The sequence below is a fragment of the Aotus nancymaae genome, unplaced genomic scaffold (assembly GCF_030222135.1).
Source record: "Aotus nancymaae isolate 86718 unplaced genomic scaffold, 86718_ANA_hifiasm-v0.15.2.pri h1tg000012l, whole genome shotgun sequence".
Lineage (NCBI taxonomy): Eukaryota > Metazoa > Chordata > Mammalia > Primates > Aotidae > Aotus > Aotus nancymaae.
This window is the reverse complement of record NW_026988423.1, coordinates 16812742-16830256: the sequence shown is the minus strand read 5'-3', so window position 1 is coordinate 16830256 and position 17515 is coordinate 16812742. Positions and strand designations below refer to the sequence as shown.

The window sequence follows — 17515 nt, the reverse complement described above, 5'->3', positions numbered from 1 at the left end:
ACTCCCACAAGGAAGAGTTCTTAGGACACTCCAGAGACTGACTGGTGCAGAAGGGTGGCGGGCGCTTTCCTGGAAGGTGCTAGCCTGGCACCAGAAGGGGGACATTCCGGAACTAGATATAAAGAGACTTTTCTGCCTGGAACTCCCCGGACCCAATTAGATGTTGTGCCCAGGCTGGTTACCCTGGTAACAGACGTTGCGGTTTGTCAAGGAACTAAGAGGTGGGTTTGCCGATTTACAGAATGATTACCCGTTAGAACTGAGAGAAGAGGTGGGTTTGCAGAGCTATGGAATGATTACCAGTTAGTTAAGTTTCCCATTTAGCGTAACCCTAACACAGTAGTTGAAGAATGTAAACCTCCTCTTTCCCTCATTGTGAAGATGCTGTGGGAGACCTCTCTAATGGAAGAAGAGGCCAAGGAGAGTTACCTGAAGACGTAAAGGGTCCCAGCCTCTCTATTAGCTGACTTAATCCTCGCAATAACCCTATGATATAGGTATTATCATCTTCATTTTGAGCAGAACAAAGAAGAGGCAGATATACATACACACACACACACACACACACACACACACACACGCACACACATTAATAATTGCTCAAGGTCAACAGCTAGAGACAGAACTAAGACCGGAATCTAGGCATTCTGGCTCTCAAGTCCATGCTTTGAATTACCAAACTATACTGACGATTAAGGAAGTCTCACGTGGCCCTCACCCAACATAAGATTTCAGAACTGGCAATATCAGAACTGGCAATTTCAGAACTGGGGAGGTACCAGTCAGGTGTTGGAACAAGATCAGGAAACCCAGACTTAAAATGATTACTCTGACTTGTCAGGGTCCAAGTAGAAGTAAGGCCTTATCTGAGAGGACAACATGAAAAGATAGGAAGAGGTACTAGATAATTAAAGAATAAGGAAGACCTAAAATGGTGCTGATCCACAACCTTTTAGACACAGGTGCTAAGTGCTAACTTCGCCAGAACAATTTCTGCCCATTCCACCTCCCCAAAGCAGAAATAAATCAATAGTTACACAGACATTTTTCTTCCTGAAGTCATGTCTTTCCACAGGCTTAAGAAACTTATTCACCATTCATCAGTTATGGAAACATCCTCAAAGGGTCTGCTCACCCAAGTTACTCAATTTTGGAATCTCCTAGATGATCTAGCTGAAAGTGACCCTGAGGGCTATGAGAAGTTTATTCAACAGCAGCTGAAAGAAGGGAAACAGCTCTGTTCTGCCCCAGAACCACAGCTTTGCCTACAGACCAGGATTCTGGTAAGTTGAGTTAGTGCCAGGGATGGGGAGGTCTTGAATGAAATTATCCCAGAATAACCAGGGAATACCTTACACTTAGCTATTGCTACTTTTTCTTTTTTTTTGAGACCAAGTCTTGCCCTGTCACCCAGGCTGGAGTGCAGTGGTACAGTCTTGTCTCACTGCAACCTCTGCCTCCTAGGTTCAAGCGATTCTCCTGCCTCAGCCTCTTGAGTAGCTGCAACTACAGGCATGTCCCACCACACCTGGCTAATTTTTGTATTAGTAGAGACAGGGTTTCACGATGTTGACCAGGCTGATCTTGAACTCGGTGATCCACCCACCTCAGCCTCCCAAAGTGTTGGGATTACAGGCATGAGCCACCGTGCCCAGCTAGCTATTGCTACTTTAACACAAGAAAACTTGAAGGAAATTGCTTCTCTAAATAGAAAATGAAACATAGCATGAAAGACTATGTTGAAAGAGTAAAAATGGGAAATTCATACTTGATAGCTCTTGGAGATTTTAAAACCAGCCATTTTTTCTGCTAAAATAAAGATAAAAAGTAGTGAAATGATTTAGTAGAAAATCATGGAGTTGGAACTTTTCTAAATAACTTATTTGGTTAGGGAGATAAGGAAGTGGTAAAATAGGGTCAAATTCACCTAGAACAACTGCTTAGATCAATTCCCCTGCTTCCTTCCAGTTCTGGGGGCCGCAATTGGACTTTTTTTTTAGTTTGTTTGTTTGTTTTGAGATAGGGTCTTGCTTGTTCTGTCGCTCAAGCTGGAGTGCAGTGGCACAATCACAGCTCACAATCACAGCTCATTGCAGCCCAAACGATCCTCCCACCTCAGCCTCCCAAGTAGCTGGGATCACAGGTGGGCACCACCACACCCAGCTAATTTTTTTTTTTTTTTTGAGATGGAGTTTTGCTCTTGTTGCCCAGGCTGGAGTGCAATGGCATGATCTTGGCTCACCACAACCTCTGACTACAAGTTCAAGCGATTCTCCTGCCTCAGCCTCCTGAGTAGCTGGGATTACAGGCATGCGCCACCATGCCTGGCTAATTTTATATTTTTAGTAGAAACTGGATTTCTCCATGTTGGTCAGGCTGGTCTTGAACTCCTGACCTCAAGAGATCTGCCCACCTTGGCCTTCCAAAGTGCTGGGATTACAGGCGTAAGCCACTGTGCCCGGACAATTTTTAAATTATTTTTGTAGAGACAGGATATCCCTGTGTTTCCCAGGCTAGTCTCAAATTCCTAGGCTCAAGCGAACTTCCTACCTTAGCCTCCCAAAGTGCTAGGGTAACATACATGAGCCACCATGCCTGGTCTGGATTCTTGATTAAAAGGCAGCACCCACCAGGCATGGTGGCTCGTGCCTGTAATCCGAGCTCTTAGGGAGGCAGAGGTGGGAGGATAACTTGAGCCCAGAAGTTTGAGACCTGCCTGGGCAATATAGTGAGATCCCGTTCTCCACAAAAAGGGGAAAAAAAAGCCAGCAGCCTTGAGAAAAACAAGAAACAACAGTATAATCAAACAGTTTTAATACATGGAATGACTTCATTGGAGCCTAAAATTCTTTCAGTCATGTGGTGAGTGGCTTTTAGATATTATTTTTTTAATGGCTTCTTTCTTTTTTCTTTTTTTTTTTTTTGAGACAGAGTTTCACTCTTGTCACCCAGGCTGGCATGCAATGGTGCGATCTCCACTCAATGCAACCTCTGCCTCCTGGGTTCAAACGATTCTCCTGCCTCAGCCTCCCTGAGTAGCTGGGATTATAGGCATCTGCCACCACATCTGGCTAATTTTATTTTTAGTAGAGATAGGGGTTTCACCATGTTTACCAGACTGGTCTGAACTCCTGACCTCAGGTGATCTGCCCACCTCAGCCTCCCACAGTGTTGGAATTACAGGCATAAGCCACTGTGCCCAGCCTTAAATGGTTTTAAACTAGGTTTTAAGATACTCAAAATTATTTGCTTTCCAGAAACCAAAAGAAAAAATACTTTTTATCAACCTGTGTCAGTGGATAAGGATCCCAGCTCCCCAGTCAACCACTCATCCAGTACCTCTAGCTGTTGGCAAACCAGAAGATACAACTGAGACATCAGGTACAAATAATTAAGGGAGAGAGAAAGCACATTGTAAAAATGTTATTAGGAATGGACAAGATTTTACTTGATTGAGAGGATTTCAAGTAAAATTCTTTGTTTGGTGATAATAGAATTACAACTAGTGTACCTTTATGCAAATTTAATACTGTTTAACTTTTGTAATAAGATGAGCTGTTTTAATCCACGTAAAGGTGACAGGAAATGTCATAATTGCTGTAGCACTACTAAGATTACCTCTGAAAAATACAGGAATATTCTCCAGCTTTATCAGGAATATAGTTTAATATATGCCTGACAGTATCATTAGTGCAACAAGTTGTCTTTATTTCATACCTTCAATTACACACACAGATGCGTACACAGTCATCGATGTTGCCTACAATCCTGATGTTCTTCAGGTGGCAGAAAAGGACCAACTGAAAAAAAATCAGTTAATTCAGATGGCCATGAAATGCATTGAGGAGCAATTCCAGTTCACCCTCTCACACTCTTACTGTATTACCAAATTTAGAATAAAAGGAAGCATTCAAAGAATGAAACAAAATCTGATGGGAATCCAAACTGATTCCACAGATTTAAGAGAAAAAATGCAAAGGGGTAAGTTAATGATTGTATATGGAAAATTAAAATGCTTTAAGATTTTTTTTTTGCATCCTGTATACATTTTGCAAACTAGAAGTCTCTATTTTAAAAGGTGAGAAACTTAAGATAGAAAAAAATGTAAATATTAGATATTAGAAATATTATCATATCCTTGATTTTAAAATCCTGAAAATTTTAAAATCAAATTATTTGGCTTAACATTCTTTTAGCTTAAGATTCCTAAACTAATTTAACTGCAGCTTTATCTACCATCTCTACTAACACCACATATATAATGGCTCATAGCTTGATAGTATTTTATGTTGTGGATTTATTTTTTATCTCCCTGCCCCACCCATTTTTTCATAAAGAACTAACTCTTGGACATATACGAAGCAGTACTATGAGCAATCCAGATCATTTTCCTCAACTGTTACTGCCAAAAGACCAAGTTCCAGGCAAAGCAGTGTGTCTGATAGAAGAGATTTCTAGTACTGAAATCCAGGTGGAGATGAAGATACCAGCCTATGAAATAAAAATTGTGCATGATCACAATGAGAAGCCTTTGGAAATTGAGTTGAAAGTTGAATTACCTGGTATTAATTCTGTCTCTCTCTGTGATCTTAGTGTTTCTGAGGTAAGTTAAATAGATAATACTGTACATTTGTATCAGTCAGCATTCACTATATTATGCCATAATAAGAAACTATAGCATTTCAGGGGCTTACAATGATTTGCTTAGGTTACCTGGTGAAGGAGCAATTCCCATCTAAGATATGCCATTCCCATAGCAAAGGGAAATGGTCAAACCATGCAATGGATCCTAATACTTCTACTCAAACGTGGCACTTCATTATATCACTTCTACTCACACTCCATTGGCCAAAGTTTAAGTCACAAGGCCAAATCCTACATCAAGAGGACTGAGAAGTATATTCTCACAGTCAGTCACAGGAAGTCATATGGCAGGAATGTACAATCCTCTTACAGAAGAGCAAATACTTGGAGTCAGTCCTACAATCTACCACAGTCTACACTGTTGTTCACAAATATTTGCTGCTTTCCAGAAGGGAAATACCTCCAATCCCACTATCAGACTCCAAAGCACAGGATTTTGCATTCTCTTCCTCTTGAACCATGGACTATGACATGTGAAGAAAAGTTATGTATTCTGCCAGTCCCATCCATTATACAGTGTGGAATGGGAAGATAACCATAATTAACCATCTCAATTCAGAAACTGGAAAAATAAGAGGCACACTGCAGTTACTGGTGCATAGCAATTCTGAAATCCTAGTAGGTAGACATTGTGAGGGCTCTTTTTCTGGAGGCAGAGGATGTCCTTAAGTTCCTTGAGAAGGTTCTGTAATTACCTAGCCCCCTAGTTCCATTGTTTTCCATGACCTTTAGCTTCAGTCTTCAGGAGGATGTTTTCTTTTTTTCCTCTTTCCCACTATCCACCTTGGCCACATCTGAAAAGTATTGAAGAATGTGCCATTCTTATATGCTAAGTAGCCTTTTCAGCCTGGTTCCTGCTCATGGAATCTTGGGGCCCGAAGGATTGCTTTAAATTTTGAAGTCAGTTTATTTTAGTCCAGGCTGGATTATTTTCTTTGATTCCAGTCAGTGATACCCATAATTCTTTTTAGACATTGCCCGTATTTCAAGACTTGCCTGTCTTCTTTAGACTTATTGCTGTCATTTTAGTCAAATGTAAGAATTTACTGAAGTCTACCTTAATACATTCAAAGGTTTTAGCAAAGAGCATGAAGATTTATGAAGATTGAATCTTTGCCTCTATATTGTCTTAATCAACCTTTGTTGATAACAATTTCTCAATTTTATCCTTTAACGGCTGAAAATAAAAATTAGTTCCACTTTTCATTGAGTTTTAGAATCTTGGCACTCTATAAAGTCCCTTCTAATTTTTTTGTTTGTTTATTTGAGACAGAGTCTCATTCTGTCATTCAGACTGAAGTGCAGCGGTACCATCTTGACTCACTGCAACCTCCACTTCCCAGGTTAAATCTATTCTCCTGCCTCAGCCTCCTGAGGACCTGGGATTACAGGCATACACCACCAAGACTGGCTAATTTTGTATTTTTAGTAGAGACGGGGTTTTGCCGTGTTGCCCAGGATGGTCTCGAACTCCTGGCCTCAAGTGACCCGCCCACTCTCAGCCTCCCAAAGTGCTGGGATTACAGGCATGAACCACCACACTCAGCCGATTCCCTTTTAATTTTGCTTGCAAAATGGTCCATTCTAAGCTCATCTTTCTTGTAAATACCCTGTTAAATGTAGCAATCAGAATGAACACATGTTCCCAACTGTCTATTTTCCTACTTCTTTACCTAAAGCCACAAATCAACTAGGCACAGAGTATTTGTCATCCAAATTACTGTGTCAGTTTCACTAAACACTTCATCATTATGAAACATGGATCACCATCTTTCCAGGCTCCAATGTTTCCTTGCTGTCTGCTGGTCAGCCACATAATTTAGAATGGCAACACTCTACTGTGGTACTGCATCAGTTAACATGTGATGTAGTGAGCAGCAGTACCACCTTAAAATCTAAGGGATTTACAACAGTAATTTTTTGCTAATTCCAAGTCACATGGCAACAAATTAGATCTTATGGGAAAGGAATGAGTAACTGTATCACAAATTTTAAGCAGGAAATATCTCTTGGTTTATTATTCTTAGGATGATTTATTGATTGAAGTATCTGAGAAGTACAGATTACATCTGAATCTTCCAAAACCTGTTGATACTGAAATGACTACAGCAAAATTTATCAAAGAAAAATCCACGCTAATCATCACAATGCCTTTGGTGTAAAACAAGAGCATCATATGCTTGGATTTTCAGTGCTAAAGTCATGTGAATTAAAGGACCTTCATTATGGGTAAAGAGATAGTAGTTTATCTTAAACAACAATTCCATTAAGTTCATCTTGACAGATTTTCTCTTCAGCTGTTTTTGTCTTATATTTTTAAACTCACTTTCTTCTTCTCAAATAAACATCAACCAGAAACTATTAAAAACAATATTGCCATGACATACTTGTTTTAAAGATATCTTAAGTAATTTATCATTTGGAAAAATTCTAATTGTTTCCAAGTCACAAGTGAGAACTCTTGGTTTACAGCTTGAAAAAGTCTCTGGTAAATTTTTCCATCAGGAAAATATCCCAGACTGTACAATAAGTTTTTTATTACCATAGTGGGTTGTATCAGTGAGTCTCCTCCAACAATAAAAATATAGGGCTAAATATAATATTCAACCCTATGCTTCTATTAACCTCTGTACTTCATTGAGACTGAGTCTTGATGTGTCGCTGAGGCTGAAGTGCAGTGGTGCGATCTCGGCTTACTGCAACCTTTGCCTCCCAGGTTCAAGCCATTCTCCTGTCGCAGCCCCATGAGTAGTTGGGTCCACAGGCATGCGCCACCACGCCTGGCTTTTTTTTTTTTTTTTTGCGACAGAGTCTCGCTCTGTCACCAGGCGCCAGGCTGGAGTGCAGTGGCACAATCTCAGCTCACTGCGACCTCCGCCTCCAGGGTTCAAGCAATGCTCCTGCTTCAGCCTCCCAAGTAGCTGGGACTACAGGTGCGCACTACCATGCCCAGCTAATTTTTGTATTTTTTAGTAGAGACGGGGTTTCACCATGTTGGCCAGGATGGTCTTGATCTCTTGACCTCGTGATCCGCCCGCCTTGGCCTCCCAAAGTGCTGGGATTATAGGCATGAGCCACTGTGCCTAGCCGACACCTGGCTAATTTTTGTATTTTTAGTAGAGACAGGGTTTCACCATGTTGGCCAGGCTAGTCTCGAACTCCTGACCTCAAGTGATCCATCCGCCTCAGCCTCCCAAAGTGCTGGGATTACAGGTGTTAGCCACCACTCCCAGCCCCTAACCTCTGTACAGTTAAACAGCTCCGCCAGGAGACCCAGCTACCCAGCTAGATATTTTAGTATCAGATATAGACTTATCTATAGATTGGATATAATTACATAGTAACAGTAAGCGAATTATATCTTTTCTTCCCCCCAGGCTTGAAAGCAGTGGCGCGACCTTGGCTCACTGCAACCTCTGCCTCCTGGGTTCAAGCACTTCTCCTGTCTCAGCCTCCTAAGTAGCTGGGATTACAGGTGCCCACCACCACGCCCAGCTAATTTTTGTATATTAGCTGTGAGCCGAGATCATGCCACTGCACTCCTAGTGACAGAGCAAGAATCCGTCTCAAAAAAAAAAAAAAAAAAGATTAGACTTTTCTACAAACTTGGTTTTAGACTGCTTATCAGTAGTGATAATTTCCCCATGTATTCCATGACTTGTGCATTACACATGATGAAACATACTGGCTTACTCCTTTCTAGACCATGCCTTGGGATACCCTAACTTCACAATCACAAGCTTCAGAATTGGGAATAAATTACCTAACAGAACCAGACCACACTTTCCATCTTGGCAGTAAGTACCACACCCTAACACAGGGTGCTTCAGGAACTCTTTGAGCTTAAAGTTTTAGATTATATTCTCCAAGATGCAGTCCATATTTTACCAATTATATAAACTCAAAATTCATCTGTATTGACAGCTTATACATACATGGCTGTCCCTAGATATAAATAATTTAAATGTGAAAACAATTATGAATAGAATAAAAAATTAAACCAGACATATTGAAGACATATGCTTTAATTTGAAAATAATCACATATGAACCTAAAACACTATTTCTACCTTTTTTCCTTCACTTCTGGTAAGAGACTGAATCCAGATTTAGATTATAGCTCAGATTAATTTTTAACTCAACAATGTTTATTAGAAAACAACTGTTTTTATTTTTTTCAAGGGAACAACAGAACGACAAACATTAGCAAAAGGTGAGTTATCTTTGAAGTTCTGAATGTTTGAACCAGATTTGGATCATATTGATGATGGTCCCTTGTGATAAGCTTGTTTCTTTTAGATAATCTTCAACCTAAAATTACTAATTACTGAAAAATTAGATTAATGTATTGTTTTTATAATAATATAGCAAGGCAAAAGTCTGGAATATATGGAGTGTCACTTGTGCACCAAGTAATATTTAGAAACAAATTCAACACTGAAACACTTAAAGCAAATTTCAGGGGATAACTCCCAATTACATATACAAGGAAGCACAGGTCAGATTCATTTTAAGTAGTCATAAATAATTTCAAATGTTTATTAAAACATATAAATAGTAATAGAAAGTCTGGAATTGTGATAACGTTCCCAATTCATTTTTATAATCCTGAATATCCTCCTTCCTTCCTTCCAAAAGAAAGGCAAAATCTAACAAAATGGAGAAAAGTATTTAGGCTAATAAGGTAGCAACCTAGTTAATATTTTCTCTGCAACAGTATTTTAGGGCTTTCTTACTTTAAATGAGACAATGCTGGAGTAGAAAGACACAGAACACTTTTTTACACACATTTAACTTTTTTTACTTTATCCAAGTAGAAATTACCATTTTGTTTTTGGCATTTTTAAGCACTCTAAAATGTTTACCAATGTACCCCTCCTCTTCTTTACAGATAGGATTTGGGATAAATGGACTTTGGCACGTTTCTAACTCTAGTAACCATATTTTACATATGTACATTTATTCCATATATATTCCTTAGTTATCTGACAGCATTTTCCAGAGTGGAGTAATAAATTCTGTTCATTAGGTTCATATACAATAGTTTCCAGTTAATCTTAGAGGGAAAATTCTAGTTTCACAACTTCTGTTAAATTCTATTAAAAATGTTTCTTTTTTGGAAGTAACAGTTGAATTCTGTACTCAAAATTACACATTTGTTTAAATAAATCACACAAATTCTCATTTATATCAGGTAGCTTGTTTATATTTAGGTCATTATCTCAAGGGAGGGAAACAACCATGTATAGGTTATAGAAAAATAAACAATCAGCTGAAGAGGTCTAAGAAAATGTTGACTTTTAAAATTTCACTTATTTTCCTTGAAGTTTTCTACCCTTCCCATTCATGGTAAACAAAGATCATATAATGGAAAATTTTAAACCAGGGTTAAATTCTAAAGTAAAGCTTCAATTCAAGCCCTTCCTCCAAGAGAACTAATTTTCCTGATTTCTCTTTCTCTCACATCTTAAGGAGAACATTTTAGGAAATTAAGTTTCAGAAGTTCAAGGTTTCACCCAGGTTACCTTTATGTACTTGTCTTTAGGGAACCACAATCCTACCCATCCTACATTTCCTAGTGGATGTACTTATCACTAAAGGGCTAGGCAAGGCCACATGTCCCTTAACTAGGAGGATACAGCTAAAAATCTGGTGTCTGATTATTAAATGTGCACAATATTTGGGTGTAATCGGCATTTTAAAAATTCAGTAATGCCCAATATAAATAACTTATCTGGACAGACTCAATAATAAAAATAACTGGTTAACTTTAAAATAAAAACCACCTGTTTAATAACATATAAATATCTTGATAAGAATGAATGAGTGTGACCTGGGAGAGTTTAGAAATTCTTGAGTTAGTTACAACAACATGGTGATAGGTTTTTCAAGGTACTTTCTAAACTCAGCAAGCCACTGGGCTCCAACTGCTCCATCCACCACCCGGTGATCACAACTGAGTGTAACAGACATCATGCTAGCCACATCAAACCTGGAAAAAGATAAAAACATTTTAGATATTCTGATAGAAAAGACTGCATTTCAGCCAGTAACCACCCAAATGCTCACTCTTACCTTAAAATCCCAACCAGGCAATATTTCCTATCTACTCTTCCAGTCTCCTATACCTTTAGCTCAAATTAATAGCTTGAAGAAACGGACCAGATACCTGCAGTATGGGTGGGCAATGGGCCAAATCCTGCCCTCTTAAGTTTTTATAAAGGTTTACTGCAATTCATTTATGTATTGTTTATGCCCCCTTTCACATTATAATGCAACAGAGGCCGTATGTCTCAGAAAGCCTAAAATACTTACTATACGACTAAGAAAAAGCATGCTGACTCCTCACCTAGGATAAAAGGCTTTCCACCTCAAAAACTGAAACTCTGGCTGGGTACGGTGGCTCATTCCTGTTATCCCAGCAGTTTGGGAGGCCAAGGCAAGCAGATCACTTGAGGTCAGGAGTTCAAGACCAGCCTGGCCAACATGGTGAAACCCCACCCCATGTCTACTAAAATACAAAAATTAGCCAAAGCATGGTAGTGCGTGCCTGTAATCCCAACTATTCAGGAGGCTGAGGCCAGAGAATTTCTTAAACCTGGGAGGTGGAGATTTCAGTGAGCTGAGATGGCACCAGTGCACTCACACCTGGGTGACAGAGTGATTGAGACTCCATCTCAAACAAACAAACAAAAACACTGATACTCAAAAATAGGTATGGTTGGCCCTCCATATATCTATCCATGGGTTCCAAATCCATAGTTTAAACTGACCATGGATCCAAATTTCTGGAAAGTAAACAATTCCACAAATTTCCAGTAAACAAAACTTGAATTTGCTGCACACTGGGTACTACAGAGGATCCACATGAATGAAGTGCTATTTAGGTGTTGTATTATAAGCAGAGTTTAAAGTATACAGAAGGATGTGTGTAGGTTATATGCAAATACTACATCATATATCAGGGACTTAAGCATTGTGAATTGTGGTATTTGAGGGGGTTCCTAGAGCCAATCCTGAAGATACCACAGGACAAGTGTATAATGTAATAAAAATTAGCTTATGACTTCCCCTCCAGTTTGGCACTTACCCTTTTTCATTATCTGCTGGAACCAGTTTATCCTCTGAAGCACCAATTGCCAAAATACATGCTTGAGGTGGGTTAATAATAGCAGAGAAATTCTTAATTCCAAACATTCCTAAATTGGAGATTGTAAAAGTGCCACCCTAGAGGAAAACATATTAAAAATAGATTATACTGTTTGTCAACATAAATCAGAAAACATGACAAATGTTCTGTGAAAAGACTTTAAGCTAAAACGGTGCAAGGTCTTAAGAAAGGCCTGAATGGGATACACGTTACTGAAAATATACAACCATTACAATATGAACAAAAAAGTCACCTGGAAAATGTCTTATTATCAGACAATGTCTTCTTTTGGATATGTAATTGAGTTTGAGTTTTTATTTTCAGAACCGTGTGTCAATAAGAATTACATGGCAGGCCAGGCGTGGTGGCTCACACCTGTAATCCCAGCATTTTGGGAGGCTGAGGTGGGCGGATAATTTGAGGTCAGGAGTTCGAGACCAGCCTGGCCAACATAGTGAAACCTCATCTCTGCTAAAAATATACACAAAAAAAATTAGCCAGGTGTGGTGGCATGTGCCTGTAATCCCAGCTACTCAGGAGGCTGAGGCAGCAGAATTGCTTGAACCTGGAAGGTGGAGGTTGCAGTGAGCCAAGATTATACCACTGCACTCCAGCCTGGGTGACAAGAGTGAGACTCTGTCTCAAAAAATAAATAAATAAAAAATAAAAATAATTATGTGGCAGAATCAAAAGGTAAAAAATGCAATAAATGCATTATGCAAACCTTAAAAATAACATAATTAGAAAGCAATAATTAATACCTTACCTGGAATTCCTGTGGCTGTAGTTTACCCTCTCTTGCTTTGGTTGCTAAAGAAATAACATCATTAGCAATGGTTTCCAGTCCTTTTATATGTGCATTAAACACAATAGGTGTGATGAGTCCTGCAGGAGTACTGACTGCAACACTGACATCAACAACATGGTTTCTGTTTAAAAAGAGAAAGAAATATAAATAATCAAAAAGTGTTTATTAAGAGCTTATGTGCCAGGTTAACAAGAATATTATTTACTTCAAAAACTTTTTGAACCAATGTGTGTGTTACTGTTTAGCCAAAGATGGTATCTATCCTAATTTTTACATTTTGTTGTCCCCTCTCCTTGACTTTCAGTTATTAAAAATGAATGAGAGGGCTGGGAACAATGGTTCATGCCTGTAATCCCAGCACTTTGGGAGGCCAAGTCAGGCGGATCATTTGAAGTCAGTAGTTTGAGACCAGGCTGGCCAACACGGCAAAACTCTGTCTCTACTAAAAATACAAAAGCTAGCTGGGCATGGTGGTGCACACCTGTAGTCCCAGCTACTCAGGAGTCTGAGGCAGGAGAATCGCTTGAACCTGGGAGGTGGAGTTTGCAGTGAGCTGAGATCGTGCCACTGTACTCCTGCCTGGGCAGCAGAGCAAGACTCCGTCCCCAACCACCACCTGCCCTCCCCCGACCCCCCCCAAAAAAAAAACCAACAACAAAAAAAAAACCATCTGCCTTGACCCACACATGAATGTAGCTGGAAAAAAAACCCCACTGACTAGAACTCCTTGGATTTTGAGTGGAAGTACATTGGCTGGAGTTGAGTCTCTGCAGGTAGTCTGAGCAGATGAAAGGAAGAACAGAGGGAAAACAACTGCATCGTAGCAAGAAATAGAAGTGCTCAGGACACATAGTGGTGGTACCTCAGAAGAACATAAAAGGAGGGGTTCCCAATCTTTTTTTTTTTAACACAATATCAGATCTTTTACTGTCATCAAGTAAGGAGTCCCAATCTTTTCTACAGCAGGTGCCCCTATGCATTTAGATCTTATCTCAGAATACCTTAACACTGAAAATACTCAAATTACTAAAAAAAGAAACAGAAACCATAATGAAATCCAGTTATTAAACTGTTCAAAAAGCAAAATTATGAAAAATGTGCTTCTGCATTCATACAATAATAAGATCTTGTTGCAGGTCTAGCAATGGTTATCATTTTGAAGCAGGGATTAACAAAATAATATTTTGAGATATATATATCTACAATGTGGTATGAAAATAACTGATGTTTATTGGTCATCAGACACAAGTACTGTTAACATTTTATCTGTTCTCTACATTTATAAAAGGAAGAAATGCTAAATGTTAGTAGAGGTTAGTAAAAAAAAAAAAATAACAAAAAAAAGTGATTTCCTCCCCCCCACTCCCACTGAAGTTCACAAGCTCATGGATTTTATCACGGTCTCCTTGGGGTCTGTATAAGGGCCCCTGCTGGTGTTCTGCAATCGAGAAAAAGTTAAGGCTTCACACAAAGGCACAGCTCTGCTTCCAAAGAACTCCAGCTCAATGGGTACTAAATCCCCCAATCTGCCTAAGTTGGCTGGAGCAGAATTTTGTCACTTGCAAACTAACACAGGGGACTTGCTCTAACGAAAACAGTGTATAACTCATTAATTATCACAGGACTCTAGCCAAGGTATCACACAGCAAATACTGCTTTCTTGATTAAGTTATTATAATATTGCTTGTTTGATCATCTTCCCGTTAAGACAGTAAAGATAGTGTTCCCTATATTGTTTACCACTGAATCCAGTAATACATGTTGAATGGCTGTATGAACAAGTAAATGATTGGTGTTTGGTTAGAATTAACAGACAACCTCAATCCTTTCACCTAAGTATAGAAATACCTTGATATTGCAGGTTCGATTCCAGACCACCAAAATAATATTGCAATAAAGTGAGTCACACGAATTTTCTGATTTCCCAGTAAATATGAAAGTTACACTTAACACTACACTGTTGTCTATTAGGAGTACAATAGCATTATGGCTAGCAAAAAACCAATGTATATACCTTAATTTAAAAATACTCTATGGCTAAAATATGCTAAAAATCATCTGAACTTTTAGTGAATTGCAATTTTTTTGCTGGTAGATCTTGCCTTGATGTTGATGGCTGCCGACTGATGAGGGTTATGGTTGCTGAAGACTAAGCAGCTGCAGCAGTCTCTTAAGATAACAATAAAGTTTGCCCCACTGATTGACTCTTCTTTTTACAAAAGATTTCTTTGTAGCATGCAATGCTGTATAGCATTTTAACCATGGAACTGCTTTCAAAACTAGAGTCAATGCTCTGAAATCCTGCTGTTGCTTTGTCAACTAAATTCATAGAATATTCTAAATCCTGTTGTAATTTCAACTATGTTCACAGCCTCTTTGCCAGTAGATTCCAGTTAGAGAAACTACTTTCTTTGCCTATCCATAAGAAGCAACTATTCATCCATTGAAGTTTTCTCATGAGATTGCAGCAATTCATTCCCATCTTCAGGCTCCACTTCTAGTTCTAGTTCTCTTGCTATTTCTACCAACATCTGCAGTTACTTCCTCCACTAAAGTATTTGAACATCTCAAAGTTACCCAGGAGAGCTGGAAGTAGCTTCTTCCAAACTGTTAATGGCAATATTTTGACATCCTCTTATGAATCATGAATGTTTTTTAAAAAAATATGGAATGCTTCATGAATTCGCCTGTCATCCCTGTGCAGGGGCCATGCTAATTGTCTGTCATTCCAATTTTAGTATATGTGCTGCCAAAGGACATGAATGTTCATTTTTCTTTTTTTTTTTTGAGACAGAGTTTCACTCTTGATGCCCAAGCTGGAGTGCAATGGCGCAATCTCAGCTCACTGCAACCTCTGCCTCCTGGGTTCAAGCAATTCTCTGGCCTCAGCCCCCCAAGTAGCTGGGATTACAGGCATACACCACCATGCCTGGCTAATTTTGTATTTTTAGTAGAGATGGTCTTTCTCCATGTTGGTCAGGCTGGGTCTTGAACTCCCAACCTCAGGTGATCTGCCCACCTCGGCCTACCAAAGTGCTGAGATTTCAGGCATAAGCCACCGCTCCCAGCCACATGAATGTTCTTATAGAATGATGAATCCTTTCCAGAAGGTTTTCAATTTAACTTTGCTCAGATCCATCACAGGAATACTATGTATGGCAACTATAGCCTTATGAAATGAATTTCTTAAATAATAAAACTCAAAAGTCAAAATTACTTCTTGATCCATGGGCTACAGCATGGATACCATGTTAGCAGGCATGAAAGTAACCTCAGTCAGGCTGGGCACGGTGGCTCATGCTTATAATCCCAGAACTCTGAGAGGCTGAAGCAGGTGGATCACCTGAGGTCAGGAGTTCAAGACCAGACTGGCCAACATGGTGAGACCCCATCTCTACTAAAAATTAGCTGGGCCTGGTGGCATGTGCCTGTAATCCCAGCTACTTGGGAAGCTGAGGCAGGAGAACTGTTTGAACCTAGGAGGCCGGGAGGCAGAGGTTGTAGTAAGCTGAGATTGTCCTACTGCACTCCAGCTTGGGTGACAGAGTGACACTCCATCTCAAAACAAAACCCTCAATTTCCTTGTACATGTCCATCAGAGCTCTTGGATGAGCAGGTACATTGTCTACAAGCATATATTTTGGAAGGCATCTTTTTTTCTGAGCAGTGGGCCTCAACAGTGAGCTTAAAATATTCAGCCCACTATATAGACGATGCTGTAAATAGTTGTACTGTCATCAGGCTTTGTTGTTCCATATATAGCACAAGCAGAGCAGATTTAGAATAATTCTTAAGGGCCCTAGGATTTTCAGAATGGTAAATGAGCACTGGCCTCAACTTGAAGTCACCAGCTGCATTACCTGCTAACAAGAGAATCAACCTGTCCTTTGAAGCTCTGAAGCAAGGTATGGACTTTTAGATACCTAGATGGTATCTTCTTCCAATATAAGGCTTTCATCAATTATCTCAGCTATATCTTCAGAATAATTTGCTGCAGCTTCTACATCAGCATTTGCTACTTCACCCTGTACTTTTATGTTATTATGGCTTCCTTTCCTTCAACCTCATGAACCAACCTCTGCTAGCCTCAAACTTCTGTTATGTAGCTTCCTCACCTCTATCAGCCTTCAAAGAATTGAAGAGAGGTAGGGCCTTGCTCTGAAATAGGCTTTGGCTTAAGGGAATGATGCACCTGGTTTGATCATTTACCCAGACCATTCAGAACTTTCTCCCTATCAGCAACAAGCCTGTTTCACTTTCTTATAATTGATGTGTTCACCAGGATAGTACTTTTCATTTCCTTCAAGATCTTTTTCTTTTTTTGTTTTTTTTTGAGACGGAGTTTTGCTCTTGTTACCCAGGCTGGAGTGCAATGGCGCGATCTCAGCTCACCGCAACCTCCGCCTCCTGGGTTCAGGCAATTCTCCTGCCTCAGCCTCCTGAGTAGCTGGGATTACAGGCATGCGCCACCATGCCCAGCTAATTTTTTGTATTTTTTAGTAGAGATGGGGTTTCACCATGTTGCAGGATGGTCTTGATCTCTTGACCTCGTGATCCACCCACCTCGGCCTCCCAAAGTGCTGGGATTACAGGCGTGAGCCACCGCGCTTGGCCTATAAGAACTTTTTCTTTGTATTCACAACTTGGCAGTTTGGCACAAGAGGCCTAGCTTTCAACTTATCTTGGCTTCTGACATGCCTTACTCATTGAGCTTAATCATTTCTAGCTTTTGATTTAAAATAAGAGAACTTCCTTTCACTCAAATACTCAGAGGCCATTGTAGAGTTACTAATTGGCCTGGTTTCAGTTTTATTGTGTCTCAGGGAATAGGGAGGCCTAAGGAGAGGAAGAAAGACAGAGAAACAGCTGGTTGATAATTCTATCAATTCTATCAACCTGTCAGAACACATGCAA

At 39.6% G+C, this 17515-nt stretch overlaps 2 protein-coding genes and 1 pseudogene across 4 annotated transcripts in view; 1 reads left to right on the top strand and 2 right to left on the bottom strand.

The window, feature by feature from the left end:
- Nucleotide 1: 1 nt before the first annotated feature.
- PIH1D2 (PIH1 domain containing 2) lies at nucleotides 2–10068 on the top strand. 2 transcript variants are annotated; one of them, XR_010342405.1, is made up of 7 exons: nucleotides 2–221; nucleotides 1076–1283; nucleotides 3258–3381; nucleotides 3736–3981; nucleotides 4338–4603; nucleotides 6672–6873; nucleotides 8348–10068. XR_010342405.1 is itself a non-coding variant. In XM_021671127.2 (6 exons), the coding sequence occupies exons 2-6, from the start codon at nucleotides 1107–1109 to the stop codon at nucleotides 6804–6806; spliced, it is 948 nt and encodes a 315-aa protein (XP_021526802.2). In that variant the 5' UTR covers nucleotides 2–221; nucleotides 1076–1106; the 3' UTR covers nucleotides 6807–7417. The 2 variants fall into 2 exon arrangements, 1 of the variants encoding a protein (XP_021526802.2); XM_021671127.2 differs by lacking the exon at nucleotides 8348–10068 and having other exon boundaries at nucleotides 6672–7417.
- The window catches only part of DLAT (dihydrolipoamide S-acetyltransferase), a 32231-nt gene continuing 23369 nt past the window's right edge, over nucleotides 8654–17515 (bottom strand). For both annotated transcript variants that reach the window (XM_021671126.2, XM_064375409.1), the window contains 3 exons: nucleotides 12560–12722; nucleotides 11734–11870; nucleotides 8654–10635 (listed from right to left, as the gene is read on the bottom strand). In XM_021671126.2, the coding sequence (XP_021526801.2) occupies nucleotides 10506–10635; nucleotides 11734–11870; nucleotides 12560–12722 (430 nt within the window). In that variant the 3' untranslated portion in view covers nucleotides 8654–10505. The remainder of the gene's footprint in view (nucleotides 10636–11733; nucleotides 11871–12559; nucleotides 12723–17515) is intronic.
- On the bottom strand, nucleotides 15261–15359 carry LOC135274656 (U6 spliceosomal RNA; annotated as a pseudogene).